The sequence below is a fragment of the Glarea lozoyensis genome, assembly GCF_000409485.1.
Source record: "Glarea lozoyensis ATCC 20868 chromosome Unknown GLAREA2, whole genome shotgun sequence".
In the NCBI taxonomy this organism is placed as follows: domain Eukaryota; kingdom Fungi; phylum Ascomycota; class Leotiomycetes; order Helotiales; family Helotiaceae; genus Glarea; species Glarea lozoyensis.
The window spans coordinates 227876-252932 of NW_007360994.1; the positions used below are offsets into that span (position 1 = coordinate 227876).

Genomic DNA, 25057 nt, shown 5'->3' on the forward strand with positions numbered 1-25057 from the left:
AAGGAGTATGATATTTGCAAGCCACAATTTCTTTAAGAGAACGAGACAACTGCACTGCTATCCAGTGTCTATCAAGCATGTACTCAATTTCCAATAGTACTGATGCAGCAAAGATACGCCATGGGACGGGAAGAGAACAGAGCCATAGAATTCGCTCCGTGTCATGGACACCGCCGAGGAAAAGGCCGCACGAAGGAGGGAGCTAGCAGTGGGGGCAGATGCTCTAGAGGAGCTTCAACGAACGAAATGAGGTGCGAACAAGGGCGAGTCGGTGCATGTACAGTGCAACAGCCCCAGCACGGGGGAAAGCCTATTAGACCAGTGTGTAGAGAGCGAGTAGAGGCCACTATCAATCCGCTCCAGCCCAATCTCAACACCCCTCATCCCAACTCGTCGTTCTAATCGTTCGGCGTCATCTTCGGAGCTCGATCTATGGCGCGTTCTCGAACGTGGTAGCAGCGACGACATTGCTTCGTGGAATAATTTCGTTATGTAGGTAGGTCATGGTTTTCCCCTGCATCACAGACCGACGGCCTCGGCGAAGGGGTTTAGGAATATGACACCTTCAGTACACTCGTCCACCGAGCTCAACCTTTTACAGCGAACTCAAGGCTTCGTAAGGACCGATCATTCTGAGATTTGTCGATCGGATGATTGACACCATGAATTACCAGTGAAGGTTGGCGGCTCCATATGACATCGAACTGCCTCAGTATGCGACCTTACAACCGTGAAGTTGAAGGGACACTGGGCACAAATCTGTTGTGGTAAAAAAGAAAGGAAGAAAGGTTGGAAGAGACTGCGCAACAGAGATATCAAAATTTCAGCGGGTCAGCTGAGTCATCCCGCTAGCGTGAATCTTATGGAGCCGCTTGACAGGTTGGTTCAAACTCCAACGTTCGAAGAATCAAGAATCAAGAACCAAGTACCACTGTTAACTGATATACCGTTTCCACCATGGCCGACGCAATTTCCATCGAGGAGACGAATCGCATTCGGGTGTCTCTGGGCATGAAACCTTTGCCTGTCCCTGGAGCTGGTCCTGTGTTCAAGGACGCAGATGCGCCAGTTGAAGATTTAGGCAGCACACTCGAAAGCCGTCAAGCCGAAGGATATGATAACTACAGAAAACTACAAGAAGCAGAGGAAGCAAAGAGGAAGCGCGATGCAAAATCAGAGGCGATAAAGAAGGCACGAGATGCTGCGAAGCGTTTTTCCAAACTGGAAGGCAAAGGCTTGGGCGACGATGATAACGAACTTGACACCAAGAGCTGGCTCATCAAACAGAAGAAGCGCCAAAAGGAAATTGAGAAAGCTCGAAAAAGAGAACAGGAACTAGCCGATGCTGAAGCGGCTGCTGAGTATACGGCAAAGGACCTGGCTGGTGTCAAAGTTGGCCACGAACTCGATACCTTTGAGGAAGGCGAGGAACAGGTCTTGACCCTCAAGGACACCACAATCGATGAAAATGAGGAGGATGGAGACGAACTTGAAAATTTGGACCTGAGAGAACGGGAAAAGCTACAAGAAAGGCTTGATCTAAAAAAGAAGAAGCCAGTCTATAATCCCAATGATGTTGATGACGAGACCGGCGATAGGAGCGTGTTGGCACACTACGATGAGACAATCGATGGCAAGAAGGGCAAACGGTTCACACTTGACGGTACAGGTAAGACTGTCGAGACTATGACAGAGTTGGGCATTTCTCAAAAGGCAAAACCAAAGGCTATCAGCCTGGACTTCTTAAGTAAGTTATGCAATGAATAAACTTTGTACTTCTAGGACAATTACTAACTATTTCTAGAAGAGGAACTTAAATCTGATTACCTGGACATATCCGAAATCAAGGTGAAGAAGCCAAAGAAGAAAAAGGCCAAATCTACTCGGCAGAAAGCGGTTGACGAAGACGACATATTTCCTATTGCGGATGCCGAAAACACACCTGCGGGCGATGGTGATGAGATGGAAATCGATAAACCTGTCGAACAAGTAAAGAAACGAACATTCGAGGATATATCCTTCGTTGATGATGATGACCTTCAAGCATCCCTTGCTGCTCAGCGGAGAAATGCTCTCAAGAAACGGAAGAGAGCAAGGCCAGAGGATCTCGCACAACAGATACGAGAAGAGGCTTCCGCTACACCAGGCCTGGAAGCAGATGATGAACCAAGTGGTGGTTTAGTAATAGACGAAACTTCCGAATTTGTTGCCAATCTACAGAAACCAGTTGCTCCGGAGTCTAAAGCTAGAGCTAGATCTACATCAAAGCCAGTCGAGACAACAACGGAGATGGATCAAGACTCCGACGAAGATGGAGACGTTGCCATGCAGCAATCATACGCAGACATCGAGGATGAGGAGGACCGCACAGCACGTCTGTTGCGCGAAGAGCTCGATACTGACGATATCACGGAGACAGGATTGGAGCGAGAGGCTACTCTGGATAGAGGCGTTGGCGCTGCATTGAAGTTGCTCAAAGAGCGAAACATAATCAAGACTGCGGAATCTGGAGATATCAATGCTATATATCGACAAAAGCAATTATTTCTGGCAGAGAAGCAACGGCGTGAGGCTGATGCAGAAAAGAAAGCTCGACTGCAGAGAGAGCGCGATCGCTCCAATGGTAAACTGGACAGAATGTCGGCTCGCGAGAAGGAAGAGTATGCAAGATCGCAAAATAACTTCCGTGATCAGCAAGAGTCACGCCAGCTTGCAGAGCACTTCAACAATGCATATAAGCCGAATGTGGAGCTTAAATATATCGACGAATACGGCCGAAATATGAACGCGAAGGAAGCCTTCAAGCACCTGTCACATCAATTCCACGGAAAAGGAAGCGGCAAACAAAAGACCGAGAAGATGCTCAAGAAAATTGAGGACGAAAAGCGCAGAGAGGCGCAGAGTTCTCTAGATGGGTCGCAAATGAGTGGTATGTCCGGAGCGGCGGCCCAGCAATTGAAGAAGAACAGACAAGCTGGTGTCAGGTTGGCGTGAAGTGGTGGGAAGGAAAGCAAGAAAAGGTGCTACCTCCTCACTTGTATCTATTATTATTCAATGCTGACAAAACACTGAAAGTCTTTGTGCGGATGAGCCACGAACTCTGCCGCCCAATCTACGTGAGTGCTTTGTCTTGTGAACTAATGCTTGTGCGAATCTTTTAGGACTGTGCTTCATCGGCTGAGACTTCGACGATACCCTGTACGTGCTCAATTTTGCTTGCTACCTAGGCTGGAACCCCAATCAACTCCTTCTCGACATCTCAAAAGCGTCCATTACCGCTTTGGCAAGTGCCTTCCTCTATTAGATGATGTGAGTAAAATGCCGGGCTTATCCAAGTGGAAATCCAACATTCATATCGTATGTGTTCGATTCCGAACAGAATCCTTTCCCGTAGATGTGGACTTTCATTCTCGCCGTTCTCTTGTTCGAAATATTCAAATACAGCTCATCGGGACATCTATTTCATAAGTTCTCTACTACTTTTTTTTTTTCAAATCTGCGGTCAAGATATAAATATCAGTTTTCGTTGCAAACATGTCTCTTCCGAGTTTGAGAATCCTGGGTACTTTGGCCTTCAAACAAGGCTTGCGAGATCATTGGTTCTTCACAGAAATGGCGTCGATAAGGTCATTGGTCCCTTGTGAAGTAGTGCAGCCACCGCGACCGAAAGCTGCCTTGCGTGCTGCCCTCTAAGTCACCATGCTCCAATCAATATCCTGCCTTGTCAAGGCATACTCGAGAGTCGAATTGAAAAACCGATCTTTCTGCACCAAAGCCTCTCGTAAGTTGGAAGAATGAAATGGAGTGTTATTCGCAAATTCACAATTCAATTTTGTTCAGCCATGGAGGCTATTGGTGTTACTTTGTCAGTGTTACCTATATTCAGTGTCTGTCTCGAATACTTTCAGTATTTTAAGACCGCCCAGTCCTTCTCGTTCGACTCTAAGATTCTGTTGTGGAAACTGGATTTCGAGCATGAAAGATTTATTATCTGGGGAGAGAAGCATGGATGTTCTTTCGGCGAAAAAGACTCCCAGTCTAGCGGCCCAGATAACAAGAAACGTTTACTAGTTGAGAATGCGTTGACGTTGATCGCGGAGTTGTTTAAGAATACACGGTACTGCACGATAAATATGGAGTCAGCCAACAAGTTGAACAAATCGACGGAATAATAGAAGGCAAATCAAGCTTTCTTAGCACTGCAGCTTTGAAGCGGTTTAAAACTCGTTTCAAGAATAGAGATACTCTCACCAATGGCACAGATCTTGTCCCTAGTCAACCTGGTGCGGCGGCGAAAATTAGATGGGCAGTATATGATAAGAATAAGTTCGAGGTCTTGATAAAGGATATCAGAGATCTCGTTACTGGGCTGTACGAGATCCTTCCGGTTCCCAATAAGGAACGTGATCGACTCGTCCTTGACGATATGAGATCGCTTTTACCAGATACGGAACAACTCAAGCAGGTTGAAATAGCAAGCGAAGACTTATATGTTGCTTGGTCTGAAGCTGCAAGTATAATGATACTAGCATCAGAAGCTGGCAGTGTATCAGCTGCAGCTGTTCCAGTTATGGATCATCCTCAATCCCAGGCATTTGTCCGCCAAGAAAGTGGGGAACGAGAGCAATGTTGGTCATCTTCCCCTCTCGTTCTTAATACCATACACGTTGGGGCTGACTTGTTATGCCTGTAGTCGCTGAGCTTAATAAGCAACTGGGCTCTGTAGCACATACGAAGTTCTGTATGACGCTTACACCGCAATGCCTTTCAGCATCCACAGCTGTGCCGTGTACACCTCATCTAATTGAGGAAACCCGTGTACTCAATTCCGACTTTCCCTCCTTCACTCCAGAGGGCTACCAAGTCATTTCCAGCTTGGGCAATCTGATTACTGATAAAATCAACCCGAAATTCCCAAGCCGTGCTCTGGAGATATTGGAAATTGCGAATTATGAAGCTGCGGCTTCGCAAGCTTTAGCAATCGAGTCGATGCTACCAGCTGAGGATATCAAGATATATTGCTCCCCATGTGCTTGTGCCATTAGAACAGCACTAAGAATAAGCAAAGAACGTTCGACATTGCTTATTGAGTACACTGTGAGGGTAGACGAGAGACTGCCACCCAGTTGTTGCTCATACTCAACTCTCGTTGACGCTATCTCATCTCTACTGCGTATAATCCAACTCGCTGAGTCTGGTCAGCTGGGAAGAATTGCAAATGTCATAGATCATAACCTGTTGAAATATCTAGATAGGCAATGGACCGAGAAAATGTAGTATCGACTGGAATGCAAGCCTCCTAATTATCGAAGCCAGCTGGCTCTCCAGCGTCGGGTAGGGCAGCTCGTATCTGAGGCAGCAGCTGAGCATCTCAAGGCAGTATTCATTGGAGAGATAGATTATCTCCGTCCTTTGTTAGAGAAGTCAGTTTTTCCACGACTGCCACGACCACCTCGTGTGAATGAGCTATACCAGATTAAGAAGTCATCTGCAGCGGACCCTTGGAAAGTCAAATATCTGGGTGGTTTCACACCGAAGAATTATACAGCGCTGCGAGCCCATGATTTAATGAATGTTCCTCTGTTTGGGGAAAAATCATCTGATGGATATTCTCGAACTGAGGTCACAGACTTGGGGGTTCTTTGATTAGACACGACCTCGTGTTACGCAACGAGTATCGCACGAACATGCAGATCTAAGACTGGGAACTATAAAGCAGAAGCTTCAAATGCCATGTTTCTTGTATTCTTTTCTTTCCTATATATAATTACACCCCTGAATAGAGTAGACCATTCGTCGTTCGCTGCTCTTTCGAGAATTGGGATCGAGACCCGGTTAGTCAACAGGTACGGTGTTTCGCGGTGAACAACACAAGTAGCCGTTGAGAAACGACGTTTTCTAAGAACAATCTACGAGATGTCGTATATTCCGTCATGCAAGTTGGCACACTATGGTGTCTTTCGTCTATTATTCTAGGTAAATAAGGTGTTTCTGGACCGCTTGAAATGAAGCTTTATTAGCCTACTTACCAGCTCTATATTACACATTTCCAAACATGATGTTAGGAGGCTCTGTCACTTGTTCCGTTCTCTCCGAGGGTGATCTGATCAATATCTGAACTTTTTTCACTCCTTGAATGATAACCAAGCTTCTAATAGAGTCCAAATACTACTCCAAAACTGCTGTGAGGCCCACGGTGGTTTTCCTAGCCAGTACGACTATAAAGTTGATCAAATTGTTTCTTGACTTAAACAAATTTACCGTCGACTAATCTCCCAATAAGATTTTCGGAGACAGCCAGAGTAAGTACTTTCTAAAGTACTCTTGTTCCAAAATGTGAGCGCTTAGCAAACCACGCTGCAGACATTTCTACCCACTGCGAACTTTCCATAGTCTCACCTCATCTAAGTTCAAACTTTCGGCCATGTGACCAAGACGAATTGCTGCCCTCCAACTCCCTCGCCTGTAACAATGTCCCCAATTCGCATTTTCACGCCGTGTTTTTTACACAACGCTTCCAATTCTTTTGCCTTAGCCTTTATTTTTGCAAGTCTCGGACTTTTTCTCCTTCCTCTGAAAAAGCCTCTTCCCTGATAAAAGACGCCGTAACACAACATATCCTCCGTAACCAACCCATTGGCGGACCCGCGAAGACCTCTCTCCATTTCCCATTGCAGAGCTATCACAATATTCTTCAACTTCGGCACTTTTTCGGCTTCACAACTCATCAACTCTTTGATTTGATCAGCGATAAGTTTGAAATCACATTCCACGATCCTCAGCGTTTCCAAACTTTTGGGGAGATTGCAAAGAAGTAGATTTTCGGTTGGACGCCACTCCAGACGGTTGTTGTTACGGATGTCAATCGGATATTGTTCCATCAGAAGATGATCCGAAACCGTAAGCTCTTTCAGTGCCTCAAATTCTGTGAGAGACCCTAGGTTCGCCAATTCGCACTCCTGGATATCCGGTCTCTCTTCTAACGACCACGTTTTTGGTAATCCATAGACAGTCAACTCCTTCAAAGTCCGTTTCAAATGCCGTAACGAATGCACCAAGTACTGAGGTCGAAACACCTGATCGTAGATATACTGGCTACGTCCAAAATGGAAGACCTCTAGAAGAGGACACCGTCGTAAGATGTCTCGAAGACAATCGGTGGCTATAGTGCTGTGTACAATCTTTAGCGAGCGCAGACTAAGATGGCCGTCTTGTGGTGTCAATATCTTGTATTGCGCATCTCTGGCGCGAAACTCGACGTCTCGGTAGCTGCGTAGCTCGCAGGTGGGCGGTGCCCGCATTCTGTTGATTTCAAAGGTATCAACAGCTATGTCGGTGAGCATATCCAGAATCATTGAATGTACACATGGTTCTTCTTCGGTACGTTCGAAATATTCACCATTGGTCGTATAAAGATGCTGAATCCGGAGGCTTTTCAGTTTTCCAGTACGTTGACTTCTTGACAAGACTTGCTTGAAATATATCCACGGCTTGTTCATATCCACGTTGAAATCGGTAATATACACTTCGTCTACATTCGGCAGAACAAATATCACTAGTGGTGCGATCGCCCACCAATGTTTCTGTTCGATCTTCGACAGCCAAGTCCTCGTTTCGGCGGAAGACAGACCGTGTGTCTTCACGGCCTGTTTAACAGCCTCGAGTTCTTTTGTCCCGGGAAACTGGTTCCGGAGAATACGCATCTGTTGTCGCACTTTCGTCCCTGTCGAGATTTTATCGGGATCTTTTATATTCTTAAGCTCGATCCTTTGAACGAGCAAGCCCAAACTCGGTCGAGCGAGCACCGTACGGAGGAACTTGGTTAGGCTGTTCAGACTCGCCAGTCGGACCATCCGATATAAAATCACTTCGCTAATAATGTGGAAATGCTTTGATGCGTAGATTAGTGGTAGGATGTTCTGGGCTTTGGTAGATGCAGTTTTGATGGAATCGCGCGCTTTTGATTCTACCACGAGCTCGAGAATGTCGATTAGGAGCTCGTTTGGGAGGTCTTTGATTCCCATGTTGGATGAGGGAGGGTTTCAAAGCTATGGCTTGATTGCTTGGGAGGCTAATTAATAGATGAGGCACTAAATGTCTTGATGAAATCTTGGTGGTCACTGGTTAGGCTGCAGTATCGAGATACTCGTGATGCTGTACGTAAATCCTGTCTGTATACGGTGCGGCTGATGTGGGGCAGCTTTTACTTTCCCAACTTCTTTTATCGTCCAATCATCTTTTACACTATCATCAAATTGTATGTTTGATTTCTTTTCTTTTTGGAGTAGATTAAACTATTTCAATTCATGGGGAAATTTTGCTGTGGCTCGTAGAGGACAAGATACCTGTCACTCACCTGCTCACTAATCTTTAGAAAGAACGAGTCGAGCTCGAGTAGAGCTTAAAAAGGTTTTACTTATTAAAGAGACATATGATAATGTGCCAAACTGATCCACTAAATATACGATATTTGATCAATTCAATCGAAGAAATATCGTGTTTCGACTGACACTAATCTTGTCCACTGCGCACCTCTCTCCTTCCCTTTCATTTTTTCAATCCCCATTAAATAAACTTGTTATAGATATTAAACAGCCACGAGATGACATTCCGAATGGTTAAATGTTGTAACTAAAAGATTGCTAGTCGGCGTTATGATTTGAGGATTGATAAATTCAGGAGGAAGTGGGAAATAATTGAGAACAGTGAATAGCATTGACAACTCAAGTAGCAATTACAATAAAAGGTTAGGCATTCACTGAAAGGCTTTTCTCAGAGAGTAATTTTTGGAATTATAGTATACAAACCGCGCCCGTGAAGTCTTATAGGTATGAGAGTCAAACCCCACGTCTTCGTCTCTGAATAGATTTAATCCTACTGTTCATCCCCTAGTTTAGTACGAAAGATACGATGCTCAGCATGCCTGAGTTTACAAATACTCTATAACCTACCAGTGTATTGCAAGTCTGACGAGGCACCTCCCTTGAGCAGAATGGCGGCACTCTGCTCAAAAAGACGGAAACTATAGTTTCTCTCTTTGTTTGTGTAAATATCCAATACTTCGTCTAGTAAACCAGTGCAATAAACAAGGAGTGCTGATTAGTTGTTTTCTAACAATGTTTTACTTCGTGAGTGTCCCGTCAGTCTTGCAACGCACTTGTGATCATCTGAGATAGTAGGTTGCCCAGATAAGGCAAGTTTAGAAACTGGTAATGATATTCAATTTCTGCCCGACTTTCTCTATAAAAACCTTCAATTGAGTGAAATATATTAGAACCCGCTTCTTTTCTAATTGTGCGCTAATCAAAACTCAATTTCATTCTCTCTCTTCGCAGATCATGTCTACTACGGTATTACTGTAGCCAGGGCACGAAACATTAGGACAGCAAACTCACTAATAAACCAACCACTCACCAAACACTTCTGGAAGATCTGAACCGCTAAAGAGATCTTGGCAACAAAGACAGCAGTAAGAATCGACACAATTACAAAGGTCATATATCGGACCAAACTATGTTTTGTGAAGAGATCCAGGCAAGATACATAAAGGTCGGGAGGGGCGGTCTCTGCGAAATGAACTTGTTCCCCATGTGGAGCCGATGGAATTAGAAGCTTGTTGCCTTCATATTAGCATGGATCTCGGCTTCTGGTGGATTTGGATGATCGATCGGGCTTTCACTGTAGGAAGGTGGGTTGTATAGTGCTGCTGCTCAGGAGGGCATAGATGTTAGAATTGTAGAGGTCGATATTGGTACGTAGGGTGATATTGGGAAAGAGGATCGAGGTGTTATTGGGCTTAATAGTATAGATTCGGAATGTGAATTTGAGAACGAGGGTTGTGATGAGGGAGCAGATTGAGATGGCCGGGTTATGAGCTCATTTTTGTGAACAATGTAGGATAGGTCGAGAAGGTCGTATTTAGAGTTCGAAGAGGATAGTCTTACTGTCAAGAAGCTGCTTTTGAATTCTTACTGGTCGGCAGCGCATTGTGGTAGAAAAGCCGAGTGAGGCGGAGTCAAATACAGTTTTTTGGATTACATTCACATGCGTTACCTTTGGAAACACGGGTCAAAATCTCAACTTCCAAATGAAAGATGAGTATTTTAGAAACATAATCATATTCTATAAACTTAATAACTGAAGTCTATGCTACTCTTGCTCGCGCTTTTACCCCAATATAATCCACTAAGTTGCCGTATAAGCTCAAGTTTGAAATTTTTATGGCTAATACCATTCCATTCACCGTCCCTCAAATATTTCACTAAAATACCAACCAAAAACCCCATTGTATCCGAAGAAACAAACGCCATGATATTCGGGTCTTCAGCGACGTAATACATCTAAAGCCACATCTGCAACTCCTTATTCGCTCTTCTCAAAGACACTAACATCCCAAGGGTTTCTGACTGCGACAGGGCTGTTAATCACGACAGTGGTGACTGTAGGAAGAGGGGTCCAAGCATCGTTCGTGAATGTTGAAAAAGCAGTCTTTAAGGTGGGATTTGGGACCAGTCCAGTGTTACCGTTCGTAACAGAACCAAAACTAGCAAACGAGCTGGTGGGAACGAAAGAGTTAACCGTGGTGACTGCTGGACCAATTCTTGTAGGAGTAGGAACTTCGGAAGTATCAGATACTAGAAATACTGTCAGTAACGGAAATGATTTAATACATTCCCCCGAAGAAATTACTCACGAGATTCTTCATGCTTGGGCTTGTGCTCATCGCCTTTGCGGTAGAAACAGCCGAAATAGACGCCTGCAGTAACCGAGCCAAAAAAGATAATAGGAAGGAAGGCCTTCAAGAGCTTGGTTTTGGTGCTCCCTCGTTTCTTCATCGGTGTGTACCGAGTTGGACGACGTACGGGTATATGAGAATGCTTTTCTGGCTCATCTACTCTAATAAATCGTTCATGTTCCTCAGGTAGCCGTGGAAGCTCTTCGAGTGGAATGTAAGGAGGAGCGGGGCCAGGTCCGTAAGGCGTGTAAGGTTGTGCGGGAGACAGGAGTGGGTTTGGATAGGTGCCATGGTAGGCAGTTTGATAATAGTATGGTGGAGCTGAATTCGGCTGATAGTTCGACATTTCGGCGACTGGTGTTGTTTCGACGAGTCGAGTGGTTATTGGAGAGGATGGATCGAAGATTGCATCAAGGTTGTTGGAAATTAGAGTTGTATCGATTTTTGAGGAAAGAGTGTATGGGAGTCATAAGGATGGCTTCTCTTATCAATCGATCACATCCCCATTCTAAACTTTTATAAGACTTATGCTATCGAAACGGTGAATGTTATCTCCCATTTGGGGCCGAATTCCGCAACGAAGAGATAAACCCAAGAGGTCACCAGATAGTCCCCATTTCAGCAGCACGTTTTCATTCCATGCTATCAAATTTCAGAAATTCATCCAGGCTTGTATTCCACCCTGGCTTAAGAAATACCATCCCTCATTCCGAACACTCACTGTTCAATTCGTTTAATAGTTGAAAAGTATTCACAATAAACAAGAATTTATACTAGCCTACTTTACATTCGTTAATTACATTCGTTAATTGATGGTGTTTCGAATCAAGACTCGTCGGATATTGTACATAAATTTTAAGAATATGCCCAAGAAATGAGGTAATAAAGCGAGAAAGAAGATTATTTCGTGGAATAGTAGCAAGGAAGGCGAGGCTTTTTATTGTTTTCCTTTTTTGGAGATGTATCCCTAAGAATCCTACAGAGTATAAATGTGTCTAACAATCTCAGGTATTTTAATTTGTGTAAATTCTCTTACAACTCAAGGCAGAGCATGTGAAACTGGACTTGACCTTGAAGTGGCAAACCTGCACTTAGCACACCAACCCCGACAACCTCGCGTCAGAAAAGATGAAATTGCAACTAACCACTCTGCCTAATTTTATGTTTTCGCACTACTTCGTATTTTTAGGCAAGATGAGGGGAAAACTGGAGTATCCAAGCCTATGTGGATAAACACGTGATGCTGCCTTGGGTTTTTGATAGCCACAAGGGGGCGGCACAATTTCATCATTTACTCACCTCAAACCATCGAGATCAGTGCATCTTGCACTGGGAGTCAATTTAACATTTAAGGTATCGCTGACATCTTCTCTTGATTCTCTCTACTTTCTTTTCTCATCCCAAGTTCGAAAAGGAAGCATTGGTGGCGACATTGCGTGAAACGTCACGAGACCTATCTTTCCTGACGTTCCCAAATCTCGTTTATATTTCTCTTCTTTTTGCTCATTGTATATAAGACAGATAAAGTCTTATTCGGAAAGCAGAAATAATGGGTGGTTGGGATGTCAATTGCGCGTTCTGTTGTGGACCATTTGGGATATACGATCCTTTTGGTGCCGAGGACGACGGTTACGACAGAAGTGTCATATCTTCTGAAGGTACGTTGCGAACTTTACATTTTTTCTTGTTTCTCCCTTTTAGTTGCTGTGAAAGCTGTGATAGAATATAGTCGCTATGCTGACGTAGCTTCTGTTTTTAGAGTTGGAGTGGTTAGACGCAGTTCGAGTGTTTGGATTCAACCCGGCAAGCTTTGCGAGTGATAAGTAAGTCTAGACGAAGACGTATACAAGGCGCTAAGTATTGAATTTGATGACAGGTGTTTCATAACTGGAGTTGGAAACGGTCAGGAATATGTATTGTTTCCCATCTACACCAAAATCCAGTTTTGTTAATCGTTGCATTAGGGTTCCGTAGATGTTGTTCGAGGGCAGGATCCCAACGTTCCACAGTCTGACTCGAGCTTGGATCCGGATCCATCAGAAATGATAAATATCACGGTATATCCTGATGAAAGCATTTCTCCAGATGATCCTTTTGCTGTTCCTTTTCATATGCCATGTTATGAACTCTTCGTTCAGGTGGTAGCCTTCCATACATATGGCAAAACATCGTGGCCATCTTTAGGTACCCAAATAATCGAAAGAGAAGCATTGTGGCAGGTAATGAAAGGGCTGCATCCACCATATGGTCATGCTCTTTCACTCAACTACAGAGAATTGAATCATTCTGCCGAAGATCAATATTGGTGGAAAGTACAGGGAGATGAGGCGAGTAACCCCTTTGATCCTAGATTCTAGAAAGAAAGTAACTAATGCGTAAAAATAAAGCCTTGGCTGGCGAATCCGTACTCTCTAAAAATCCAAGAATTTATGGACATTTTGAAGACGGGAAACAATTTCGGGTTAATCTCAGATTCCGACAAAAATCAAGCTTTGCAAAGCAAGACCGATATCAAGCCAGCTACAGCAAATGCCAATCTCATAATGCAGGCATCTCCTTTTAACGGACTTACAGCTGAGGTTTTGCACGAGATTTTGCTATATCTGCCATACGACGACCTCCGGAATTTTGCACTTTCCGGTATTTCTAACAATTCATTGCATAGATATCAAAGCTTTTGGAAACGGAAGCTTCTTCTTGATATGCCCTGGCTCTGGGATCTCCCTACACCAGAAAAGGAGATGAATTGGTGCTCGATTTATAACGAATTTCGCCGTCAATGCTTTGCCCCTAACCAGTATAAGAATGTTCAACATACATCAGACACCTCTTCGGCTACTCAACTAGACCATCCTATGGTCTTTGGTTTGGCGAATCGGAGAAGAATTTGGCAGACTTGCGAACAACTGGCTGAGGTGTATCTGGAAGAGGTGAAGAGGAGGCACAGTGGCGATGAGGGAGAGATTGAGCAAAATAGTATCTCGTCGGTGACAACACTCGTTGCTTTTCCTACGCAGAAGGGGGCGGTTGGCTTAAGAACTTGTTTCTTGAAATCTTGGGAAGAACTCAATGTGGAGAAAATATTAAACCTATATTTTCAGGAGGATGGAATATTAGTCGGGGCGAGCATTAGTATGGATGGGAACACCAACAAAGAAGTGTTTGGGGATACAAGCGACATACAAGAGTCGGTTATTATTCCTAAAGATACTTGGGTGGCGAACATCGAGCTTGTGTTGAGTAATTCCCACTGCTTGGACAAGGATGCCAAAGTAGGAATTTGTGGTATGACAGTAAGTCTTCCTATAATTCTATTTCTGCACTCAAAATATTGAAACAGATCAGATCCACCTAAAAGACCAGACGATCCTAGAAGTTGGTACCCAAGATGGCGCACGACGACTCTTGGAAATTGACGGAAAAATGACTTTTACAGGTTTCACTGGGGAGAAAGGAAAAGTACGTTATCTCTATGGCATTGTTCGTGGCTTGATCTAAGGAAATACAGGACGGCCCAATCCAAAGATTAGGACTCTTGATCTGCAACCAAGATAAATGTACAATCTCCCTCCCCACCCAAAAACACTCTAACACCCACAGACTCAACCCACACCCCCTCCCAACCAACAACCCGTACCAAAACCCTCTGGACACCCACACTTCCACCTCAATCTCTCACCGTAAGCCCCTACAACACAGGTATGTGACGGTTCCTTTATTCTCCCTTCTAAGCTCCTACTCTAAGCAGCTGCGAAAGAGTTTCATCCTTAGACACTCCTCTTTCCTGTTGAAACATACAAATATTCATATGCTAACTCCTGAAAGGCTACTGGACCGCCGCCCGTTCTCTCGACACCATCCCAGCTCAATACCTCATCCTAGGCGAATCCTTCACCGATCTCAAAAAGATAACCGGCATCTCAGGCGATCCTCAGCTCCGCGATCTAACCTTCCATTACGTCGACGGCACCGAACAAACAATCGGTGCAAGTCGAATGAAACCACATGGCTCTGACCCCCCAAGAAAGAGGTTCGATATCGATGGTCCCGGGGGAGAGAGAATCGTAAGTGTGAGTATAGGCATGAATGCGCTACCACAAGCTATAAAAGTACGTCCACCATCCCCTCCTATTCCCCCTCTCGCATATTTCCTCTTCCCCCTTCTAACAGCTTAGATCACCACCTCCCTCTCCCGCACCGCATTCTTCGGGCACACCCAAAAAAACGCGCACACAACCTACACCGCCCCCATCAACGGTTTCGTCGCCGGCATCTACGGCACCTGGGGCTACTTCCACGGCGCGAACCATATGCCGGATGTACACGCGAAATGTACGTCTATTTCGGTGTTTGGGGGGGAAGGGGAGGCGGGGAAGATAGGTGATGGGACGACGTTTAGTATTGGGAGGATGGAGGGGGGAAGGTGGGTCAGTGGTGGGGAGCAGGATTTGGCGTTGACGGGGGAGGGGAGTGGGAGGGGAGGAGGGGGGAGGGGAAGGTTTGGTGAGGGGAGGAAGAGGATAGCTGATGCTGGTGGATGTAGGTAGCTTTGTAGGTGTTTGAAGAAGAAAAATGTGTTTTTTTTTAATTTTCTTTTCCTGAAATACAGTACACTGATCAAAGACCATCAACCCCAATTCTAAAACACAACGATCTTCTGATCCAAGCTGATTTTCATGTTCCTCTCTATCCGATTAAGTGCGGGAAACACCATCCCAGAATTACCGATATAAAGCTTGTTCCATGCTATGATTTAGCTAGGTGCACCACTCGTATATACTATTCTCCTCAAAGTAAAAAAGACAATCGCACAATTAGTACACACCAACTTTTGTTTCTCGAATTCCTCTTCTTCCCTCGTACGCAGACTGTCTCGTCAACCTCTCGAGCACCGAGAGCCTCTCATCTTTCACCTATATTGTGCCTTATTAGAAATCTACGGTTCCTGGTCAAGTACATACCCCAATCACAAAAACCTCCCCACAATTGCAAAAACACACCTTTCCCTGAAAACACATCCTCCACCCACCCATTACCCTCTCCCCTCCATTTCAAGACACGATTTACCCACATCCTCCTCACCGCTCCTCAAACAACAACATAACATACCACTTACCGTTGAATAAATCCATCCACAGCATTCAAGCATCAACCCATAACTCATCAAATCTCTCAAGTCCAACAAAAACCTCATCACCAACCTCACCACCCACTCCCCCCTCTACATACGAAACCCCAGACACGCCAAGCCAAACCTACAACCCAGCAAGACACCCCCACATCCTCGAAGCTACAACCTCGAGATGAAGTGGATGATAACAAGAGCTGGGATCAGCGGTGATGATGTGATATTTCAGATGGTATTTGGTAAGAATATACACACGTTACTGGTAGAGTTGCAATAACTGAAAGCTCTTGTATACATAACATCTAAATTCAACCCCAAGATATCTAATACAAAGCAAAAACAAAACACCCAGAATGCACCATAACAATGCCCCATGAAACGCCGAGTCCGTCGCTAAACCCCAGATATACTGATCCATCCTATCCATCTTCAACTCCTCATCCCCATCTAAAAATCTATACTTCCTCAAATAATAAACTCCTCATCCAACCAATGTCTCAACACCACTTTGCCCTCCTCAAACCCCTTTCGATCACTCCTCACGATGATAGCCGCATGACTATGCATCACCTTATGAATATGCACCGGATACTTCCGCCAGCCGACACTATCAAGCGCCTGTACCATCCTGAATTGATAAGGTGCTAAGGCCAAGGTCGGCGGATCATGCGGTCTATTCTCATTACCCTTCTCCATCGACTCGTGAGAAGAAGATTTCGAACTTGGTGAGTCTGGAGCTGATTCTTCTTCGGTTCCTTCGACTAGGTATTCGTTACTTTGTGAGCTGTTTAGCCCTTCGAAAGCGCCTTCGACCGCGTCGCGCATCCCGCTAAAGAGGAGAGGGACGCGGTAATTTCCTGGTTCGATGCCGGCGAGACCGCGTTCGTAGAGTTTGATTCGGCGGGTGCTGCGGAAGGATTGGATGCCAGCGTTGATGGTGAACGCGGCGATGCCTATGGGAAGGAGGAAAATGATGGCGAGGAAGAAGGGGAGACGGCCAAATGTGGTTTGGCTGCTTTTGAGAACTCGTTCGTAGATTGAGAATTGGGGTTCTTCTGAATCGAGGGGTGCGACAGGTTGGCGGGGGTCGAGGATAACATCGCTGTATCCTTCTAGGTAATTTAATTTGATCTTTCCTAGATTCACAAACGGGTCTTGTTTTGCGATTCCAGTGGTGTAGTAAACGGCGCTTCGATCGTTGATGATGTTTGCGTATAAAGTTCTTCGTTTGAATTTCGCTAGACCTTTGATAAAGATCGAATCTGAATCCGCGAGGACTTCTAAAAGTGGTTTTCCTGTATCTCGAAATTTGTCTATTGTGAACAATTGGCGACCTGAAGCGGAAAGCATACGAGCCCCGAGAACATTCCATATATGGTTATGCCATCCGCGCAAAGGTGTCCTGACGCCTAAATGAGGGCTTGCAAACGTACTAAAGTTCTAAAATAATTAGTATGACGGAGGTTCCTGGGAGTTGTGTTACCTACCACTGGCTCAATATTATCAAACACTCCTCTAGAATCGAGCAAGCCGACAGCATATCGAGCAACCAATCCTCCCAGGGAATATCCCACAAAAGAGATCCGCTTTATTTGCTGGCCTCTATTCTTCAACGTTTCTATCTCGTCTTCGATTTCGTAGCAAACGCGCTCGCCACCAACCTCGATGCCATCATATGTAAAGTTTCCGCTGTTTCCTTTGGGGACGAGGATATGTAACTGCTCCGCTGGGTATTTCTGTCGTAAAGTCTTGGCCATCACCTCGAGATGATTCGGATTCCCCCATAATCTGCACAATTGTTAGCATGGAACTATTCTTCGAATGCGCCAACAAGCAGGTGGAGGGGCAGAAACATACCCATGAACAAGCACGCAAAGGTGCTCTGCCTCTTGACTTGTACCATTATGATCCATAACTTCAGACAAAAGGAAAGCCCTATCAAGGGATTGAACTGAGAAGGGAAGCAATGCGGCCAGACGTTATAAGTGGTGATAGAAGGTTGCCTCGCACGTCCGGCGAGACCAACCCTCCGATCACCTGTGAAAATGCCGTTCCGGACTTTGACGGAGGTTCGGACCTTGCAAGGCTGAGTCGTAGGGCCACGAATGCAGCGTCTTATTGGCATAGAAGATCGTAAACAGCCGGCTCGAAGCTTGAAGGGTCACAGGGTGCTGGCGATTGCTCTGGCCCAGTGGATGTACAGGGTTATGTAGCGTGTGAATGACGTCCAGATGCTTTGTCGCATTCAGCCTTGCCGAATGCGAAAAATATTGAAGATGATTAAGAAAAGATGTAGAGAAGAGAGAAAAGAGAGAGGAGTAAAATACAGAAAATCCGCAACATTCCTTATCTATGGAGACGTCGTCCGTGTCCCCATCTTCAGCACATGTTTCTCTGTGACATCTGTGTGATTTTCCAGGGTCACACAGATAAGGAGACTCTGACGGAGAAGCCACCAACAAACATTCTCGCTGTACGGACGACGTTGGACGGATGGTGTCGCAGATGTGCGAGTGCGAGTGCGAATGCGAATATGAAATGCGATAATCCAAGATAACATGAAATCATAAGGAGAGGCAGAGAGAAGGAACTGCAGTCAGTAGATCCACCAGTTTGAAAGATGCGTCTTTCTGCTTCACAGCATTCGTGCCACCACCGGGAACAGGGAGCTCGAATCCAGCCAAACCCAACACTGCTGTATGGACTTTCCCCAGTGACCCATTTTCATCGAGACACTTAATATTGCAGTCGCGTCAAGCTTTGAATGGCGGAGAGAGGAAATTAAAACCATCGAAATATCCGATCTGGACTGGAAGAGGATCGCTTTTGACGACAAAGGAAAGTCGTCATTTGCGCTTTGACAATTTCACCTCACCTCACGTTTTCACAAACACGACGACAACCTCTCACACGTACACGTGACAACGAATGTAAGTCACCCGTCCAGCTACATCTATGCTTCTGGTGGCTTGATTGTTGTCAATTCATGTCAGATTCCAGCAGATACTGAATAGATTGTTGCACACACAAACTGGGTGTTCGACATCCTGAGGTCACGCCGCAAACAACGACCTTCGTGGCCAGAATCAACACAACAGCAAGACCTACACCGGCAAAGTGTTATATCTTACAACAGGTCCCATAAAGGTGGCATGGGGCATTTGATTTGGACTATTGCTACCCAAAAGTGCTAGCGCTAGTATTCCTCAGTCATGTTCAAATCCAAAGGCTTGTTCTCTGAAATTCAATGTCCATACGAAGAGACATGTGTACTTCCAAGGTGCATATTTGCGCATCCAAAAAGTTCATTCTCTCCACTCGCAACGGGAATCAAAGGCTCTTCGAGAATTCAAGCAGATGGGGGAGTATCGGAAAGAAGCAGCAAAAGACAGAAACTGGATAATGAGAAAGACGATTTGCGGTCTTCACCACGGGAAGCCGTCAAACCTGCAGCTTTCACTGGTATCCGTGTAACAAACGAACCACGCAAAGATGCTGCACCGACCAAAGGGAAGCGGCCATCGGATTCTTTAACTCGATCAGTATCTCCACCTCCAATACGGAGGAAGATTGAAGATGGAAAAGCTATACCAGTCAAACAACAAACAAACATTTCTGGGTCACGCACAACGAGCACGAGCCCAACATCTACCCCAACAAGGCCATCCGCCGCAACAAAACCACCTGCCAAAGCCGTCGTAAAGAAGGAAGGTCTAAACCCTCGTCCTCTCAAACAAGCTCCGGCCGCTCATGATATGAGATTCCGCCTTTTACGGGCTCTTCATGAGCAGCTAAAACGTCTGAATGCTGAATTAAATAAAGACGCAAACCACGATGAGGAGTCACTCGTGCTCTCTGAGCAAGCCGTTATAACCATGGCATTAGATTTGGAAGAGGAAGCAGCTTTACAACCGACTGTCTACTCCAACCTAGTGAAAAATAAGGTCCTTCTCTACAAACGAATGACAGTATCCCAATGGAAAACTGAACGTCAATCCGACCTTGCTAAAGCCAAAGCACTTCAAGAAGCATCTACCCTCTCAAAACCCAAACCCACCGAAAAGCCAAAAGAAATCACCACAGGTCTCACAACCGCCCAAGAAATAGCCTTCCTCCCCCGTCTCCTCACCCCGACCACAGCCCTCAAATCCCACGGCTACGTAAACACCATCCCCACCCCCTCCGAAATCCAAACCGCAAACCTCGGCGTCGAAGCCTCCAAAGGCTGGGAAGTCTGCGATCGTTGCAAATCCCGCTTCCAAGTCTTCCCATCTCGGCGTCCCGAAGACGGCGCCCTAGCCACCGGAGGCACCTGCACCTACCACAACGGCAAACCCTTCTGGAGCGACGCCTCGGCCACAGATGCCACGGTCAAAAAACAGAAGAAATGGCGTTGTTGCGGGGAAGTCATCGGTGATTCTCCTGGGTGTACCACAGCCGCCTGTCACGTTTTTAAAATCACCGAAGTCAAACGTCTCGCTGCGATTCTGAATTTTGTGGAGACACCCAAGGTAAAAGGCAAGAAGGAGAATGGTCCGGTCTGTATAGATGGCGAAATGGGGTATACAGTCCACGGCCTCGAACTTATTCGTCTAACCGCTACATCCTGGCCGAGCGGCACCGCCCTCTTCGACGTTCTCGTCAAACCAGTCGGTGCGATTCTTGACCTCAATACCCGGTTCTCGGGCGTCCATCCAGAAGACTACACCACCGCCCCCGCCTACTCTTCTTCCGCACCGCCAGATAATCTTCAACTCCTCCCCTCCATTTCCGACGCCCGCGTTCTCCTGTTCTCATATCTCTCCCCTGACACACCACTCATAGGCCACGGTCTCGAAAACGATCTCAACGCCACGAGAGTGATACATCCGACGATCATCGACACAGCGCTGCTGTTTCCGCATAAAGCGGGTTTACCGTACAGAAACGGGTTGAAAGTGTTGATGATGCAGTATTTGGGACGCGCCATCCAGGGGGGTGAACATGATAGTAAGGAGGATGCTAATGCGGCGGGGATGTTGGTTCGATGGAGGGTTGGGGAGGAGTGGGCCGGATTAAGGAGGAGGGGGTGGAGTGTTAATGGGGTGAAGTTTTCGGAGGGTGGTGAGGGAGGTGGATGACGGGGGAAAGGAGAGGGGTGAGGGGGTGAGGGATGATTAAGGGGACAGAGACATGGGGGGTATGAGAATCTGGGTTCTAGGCATGTATCTTCAGGTGAACTAATAACTCAAAACTAAGTGAGACTTTAATCCAAGAACCAAACCCCTTGAAAATAACCTCTTCACAAAACCCTGTCACCAGTATATCACAACAAAACTAATTGACCACGCACCCAACTACACATTTCCATCCCACACCCTCCCTCCCTCACTTCCTCACTTCCCACATACCGCCGCCACCCTACGACTAAACAAGATAAAGTCTCATCCAATCTTAGACATTGATTCGCTAGATGTTACACTGTTTTAGAGGCGTGCAGAGATGTGGAGGGCTGGTTCCTTTAGTCTTGTACGATGTATGGGAGAAGTCGGGAGCTGACGCTTGGGGTTTGGTCGGTTGTGTGGGGGTATGTAAGTCTCGTTTTACATGAAGGTATCCCGGACACGATTATATATTGTAGGGAAATGAGAAGAAGAGCGGATTTTGTTGGGCTGGTGGGGGTGAGAGAGTTTCGTTTAAGTGTATCTAAAAGATACGTTCCTATATATTCTCATCCATATCTCGCGTGTGAATTACGCAAACACTATGGTCTATCCAAACCAGCGACGTTGAATAAGAATGGACACGCTCAGTGGGCTAGATGTGAAAGATCCGTGTTTTTTGAAAGCATGAGAACGGACACAAACTAGGTACCTAGGTAAGCTCTCCCCTTAAACAATATACATGCGACTCGCCGAGATAGGCCGTCATATGTAGTCATATATTTCTTCCATATACACAAATGAAAATCTCTCACCTCATTTCAAATATTAGACTACAGATGCTATGCCAGCAGCTTGGGCTTCGTGATTTTATCGATGTGAAGTGTTGATGTCGCTGAGAAGAACCTAGAAGGTATTGCAAGGAGTGAAAGGTGGGGATTATGAGATAGCTATTTGAACACTGTCAAAAACAAGCAGTGTTTAAAAGGGTATTGAAAATATCTTTATACGGACATACACATTAAAACCTCTCATTTCATTCCATACATGCATGCAACACGAATTCCCAAACCCAACTCCTTACCAAACGCCTACACTGGACAAAGAACATCCCATCCCATCCCTCAATCCCTCGTCATCTCATTAAAACCCCTCATCCATCTCAAACTCCTCCACCACCCTCATAAACTTCGCCACGAAAGCCTCGAGATGAAAAATAACCTTCGTCCCCATCCGCACCCTATGTTCATAAAACGCGCTCCACCGTATAATCTCCGCCTTCAATTTGTCATCCACCATCGGTATCAGTTTAAAGGTTAGAACCTTGAGTATCGTCGTAGGCGGAATACAATGGGTGAGCAGATCATAGAGTTTCGCGCGTACTTGGAGAATGCGTGCGGGGGAGTGCTCGGCGCAGATCTCGGCTGCGATGACGGAGAGGAGGGCTTCCCAGTCGGGGGGAGGGATTGGGGTTGTGTTTGTTACTTTTTCGCTGGGAGATGTTAGATGTGGGGTGGATAATGGGGAAGGGGAACGTACTTTTGAGCATGCACGGCTTCGTACATAAGTAGCGCACGACGTAGATTCCTTCCGCTCTCCCTCGCAATACGCATTTCCAGCTCTCTTGCAACGGGGAACCCTTCTTTCTTTCCGCTCTTCGCGAGAACGGTGCAGATCTCGGCTTCTGTAGGCGCGGGGACACGAACGAGGAGCGTTCGGGAGCGGATCGGGGCGATGATGTTTGCGGTGCTGTTTGCTAGTAATATCAATCGGAGATTAGGACTGTATTTCTCCATCGTCCGTCGTAGCGCTGCTTGTGCATCTCGTGTTAGATGATCCGCTTCGTTTATGACTACGATTTTGAACTTCTGCTTCGCGCTCTGGTCGACTTGTTGCGTCTGCGCTACTTCTTTCAGCAGGTCTTGGACAACCACGCGATCGTAGTTTCCAACGTCTGAGGGCGTGATTTCGAGGTGGTAGACCGAGGCTACGATGTTGAATTCTAGTTTTCGGTTTGAGGTTGTTTGGAAGACTCGCGAGTCGATTTTTATTTTCTCAACACCGGGTCCGTAGAGTTCTTTGAGCGTTGCGACGATGCGGGTTTTTTTGCCAGCGCCCGAGGGGCCATAGACGAGGAGGTGAGGGAAGTCGCCGGATTGTGCCTGTGGGTGTTAGAGGTGTGTATGGGTCGGGAGGGATTTTATTTGGGTGACGAACGAGGGAACGGAGTCTTTCGGAGAGGTCTTTGTGGTAGGTTAATTGATCGAGGGATCTAGGACGGTGTTTATCTACTAGAAGAGCCATTGTGGGTGGTTTTAGGTGGGAAGAGTAGTTAGAGGCTCAAGATAGATATCAGAGGTACCACTCGATGTCGAAAGCTTGCTGGTTGACGCGACGCGATGTCGCGTAAAGTGCATGCATCACGTGTAAAGTGGTGCCCAGGCGTCAGCCTCTTCAGTCGAACGACAGCGTCACTCCATCTTCAACTTACATAGTCTACACAGATTCAGAAGTTGCAGCGTTGTAGCTTCAAGATGGATCGAATTTCTCCAGAGGTTTTGCTCCCTGAAAAGCTTCGTTATCTAGGTATGAACCCCTTAAACCCCTACGAATCATTGAATTCTGCTGACATTCCCAGGAAAACTCGAACAATTTTCATCCGCTCGTCATCATCTTGGTTTATTCAGATCTGTTGGGATATCGTGCACATTTGCTTCAAGTGATTCTCTTTCAGATTCAAGTATCCGACATCTCGTCTTCGCAGCTGTGTCGAAACTCCTTCACCTCCATCCCACTCTCTCCACGACAATCATCAACGAAGAGTCCAACAACCCCTACTTCGTTCGTCTTCCCTCCATAGACTTGGAACAGGTAGTGAAATTTGTTGAGCGTCTGACACCTATCGATCCCTTATCTGGAAGTGATGTTGAATTAGACACGCTCCTATCATTGCAACACAACGTCTCATTCCCAATACGTCAGGTTCAGTGGAAAATTGTGATCAGCAGTCACTCTCAGTTCCCTCGTCTGTTCACAATGTCGCTGTTCTTTCATCACGCCCTAGCAGACGGCGCCAGTGCGCTGATATTCATGAGAGACTTCCATACGGCCCTGAACGCAGTGACAACAGCTGAATCTGTCCCTCATACATTCATCCCCATTCCCGCGGCTATCCCACAAACTCTCGAAAGCCTATGTTCCCCTCCAACTCTTCCGACCAAATCCAGCTCAGATACAAAGCCATCTTCCGCAACCTCAACTTCCCCAGGCACCAGCAACTTCCGGTCCCTAGCCCTCTCCCCATTGACCACAACCGCACTCCTTCAAACATGCAAAGCACACTCCACAACCCTAGGCGCTGTTTTCCCAGTCATTATCGCATCCGCGATATTACGCTCTTCCCCCTCCCTCTCCACCGAATGTGTCATCCCTATTAACCTCCGTCCATACCTAGGCATAGATGGAGATAGCATCGGTGTATACTACGACGGCTTCTCTGTCTCTCTTCCCCATGGCGAAATTAATTGGGACGCTGCGCGAAAGGTGGGGAGTGATATCAAAACTCATCTGGAGGGTGTGAAAGAAGGACATATCAACGTGCTGAAATTCCAAAAAATCCCGGATATGATTGAGATGTTTAGACATAGAGAGAATAAGGGTGGTTTCGACGTTAGTAATCTTGGCCGTGCTAAACCTGGGGACGAGGGAAAATGGGAAATGGCCAGATGCACTTTTAATCGGAGTGCGTTTGTGGGAGGAGGGGATTTCACTTTAGGTATTGTGATGGGTCGGGATGGGTGGTTGAGTCTGGGGTTTGCGTGGGAGGAGGGGAGAATGGGGAGAGAGGTTATGGAGGGGATTATGGGAAGTGTGAGGACGGTTTTGGAGGAGGTTGTTGGGAGATCCAATTCCGTTTAGTGCATAAATTGAGCTTACAAGTAACTTGTTTCTGGACCATTTGCCATTTTGTACGCGTTGTGCCTCCTACATAGTACTGGTCAAGACTTTACTTAAGGACCTTTCAGCGAAAACCGATTTTCTTTTTACAAAAAT

The 25057-nt window shown here is 46.1% G+C and overlaps 9 protein-coding genes across 9 annotated transcripts; 5 read left to right on the forward strand and 4 right to left on the reverse strand.

The window, feature by feature from the left end:
* Nucleotides 1–957: 957 nt before the first annotated feature.
* On the forward strand, nt 958–2994 carry GLAREA_03385 (uncharacterized protein; the record flags this gene model as incomplete). The annotated part of the gene is made up of 2 exons (XM_008083638.1): nt 958–1747; nt 1805–2994. The coding sequence occupies 2 exons, from the start codon at nt 958–960 to the stop codon at nt 2992–2994; spliced, it is 1980 nt and encodes a 659-aa protein (XP_008081829.1).
* Nucleotides 2995–3842: 848 nt separating this feature from the next.
* Nucleotides 3843–5277, forward strand: GLAREA_03386 (uncharacterized protein; the record flags this gene model as incomplete). Its single annotated transcript, XM_008083639.1, has 3 exons — nt 3843–4138; nt 4198–4628; nt 4694–5277. 3 exons carry the CDS (start codon nt 3843–3845, stop codon nt 5275–5277), a joined length of 1311 nt encoding a protein of 436 aa, XP_008081830.1.
* A 1133-nt stretch (nt 5278–6410) lies between these two features.
* Nucleotides 6411–8024, reverse strand: GLAREA_03387 (uncharacterized protein; the record flags this gene model as incomplete). The annotated part of the gene is made up of 1 exon (XM_008083640.1): nt 6411–8024. One exon carries the CDS (start codon nt 8022–8024, stop codon nt 6411–6413), a length of 1614 nt encoding a protein of 537 aa, XP_008081831.1.
* A 2338-nt stretch (nt 8025–10362) lies between these two features.
* GLAREA_03388 (uncharacterized protein) lies at nt 10363–11081 on the reverse strand (the record flags this gene model as incomplete). Its single annotated transcript, XM_008083641.1, has 2 exons — nt 10363–10634; nt 10694–11081. The coding sequence occupies 2 exons, from the start codon at nt 11079–11081 to the stop codon at nt 10363–10365; spliced, it is 660 nt and encodes a 219-aa protein (XP_008081832.1).
* Nucleotides 11082–12284: 1203 nt separating this feature from the next.
* Nucleotides 12285–15282, forward strand: GLAREA_03389 (F-box; the record flags this gene model as incomplete). Its single annotated transcript, XM_008083642.1, has 10 exons — nt 12285–12393; nt 12495–12558; nt 12612–12648; nt 12700–13047; nt 13123–14028; nt 14081–14194; nt 14244–14292; nt 14336–14434; nt 14561–14844; nt 14911–15282. 10 exons carry the CDS (start codon nt 12285–12287, stop codon nt 15280–15282), a joined length of 2382 nt encoding a protein of 793 aa, XP_008081833.1.
* Nucleotides 15283–16328: 1046 nt separating this feature from the next.
* GLAREA_03390 (alpha/beta-Hydrolase) lies at nt 16329–17776 on the reverse strand (the record flags this gene model as incomplete). The annotated part of the gene is made up of 3 exons (XM_008083643.1): nt 16329–17303; nt 17351–17651; nt 17721–17776. The coding sequence occupies 3 exons, from the start codon at nt 17774–17776 to the stop codon at nt 16329–16331; spliced, it is 1332 nt and encodes a 443-aa protein (XP_008081834.1).
* A 1299-nt stretch (nt 17777–19075) lies between these two features.
* GLAREA_03391 (Ribonuclease H-like protein) lies at nt 19076–20983 on the forward strand (the record flags this gene model as incomplete). The annotated part of the gene is made up of 1 exon (XM_008083644.1): nt 19076–20983. One exon carries the CDS (start codon nt 19076–19078, stop codon nt 20981–20983), a length of 1908 nt encoding a protein of 635 aa, XP_008081835.1.
* A 1164-nt stretch (nt 20984–22147) lies between these two features.
* Nucleotides 22148–23308, reverse strand: GLAREA_03392 (P-loop containing nucleoside triphosphate hydrolase; the record flags this gene model as incomplete). The annotated part of the gene is made up of 3 exons (XM_008083645.1): nt 22148–22496; nt 22544–23166; nt 23222–23308. 3 exons carry the CDS (start codon nt 23306–23308, stop codon nt 22148–22150), a joined length of 1059 nt encoding a protein of 352 aa, XP_008081836.1.
* A 230-nt stretch (nt 23309–23538) lies between these two features.
* GLAREA_03393 (CoA-dependent acyltransferase) lies at nt 23539–24922 on the forward strand (the record flags this gene model as incomplete). Its single annotated transcript, XM_008083646.1, has 2 exons — nt 23539–23590; nt 23643–24922. 2 exons carry the CDS (start codon nt 23539–23541, stop codon nt 24920–24922), a joined length of 1332 nt encoding a protein of 443 aa, XP_008081837.1.
* Nucleotides 24923–25057: the final 135 nt, after the last annotated feature.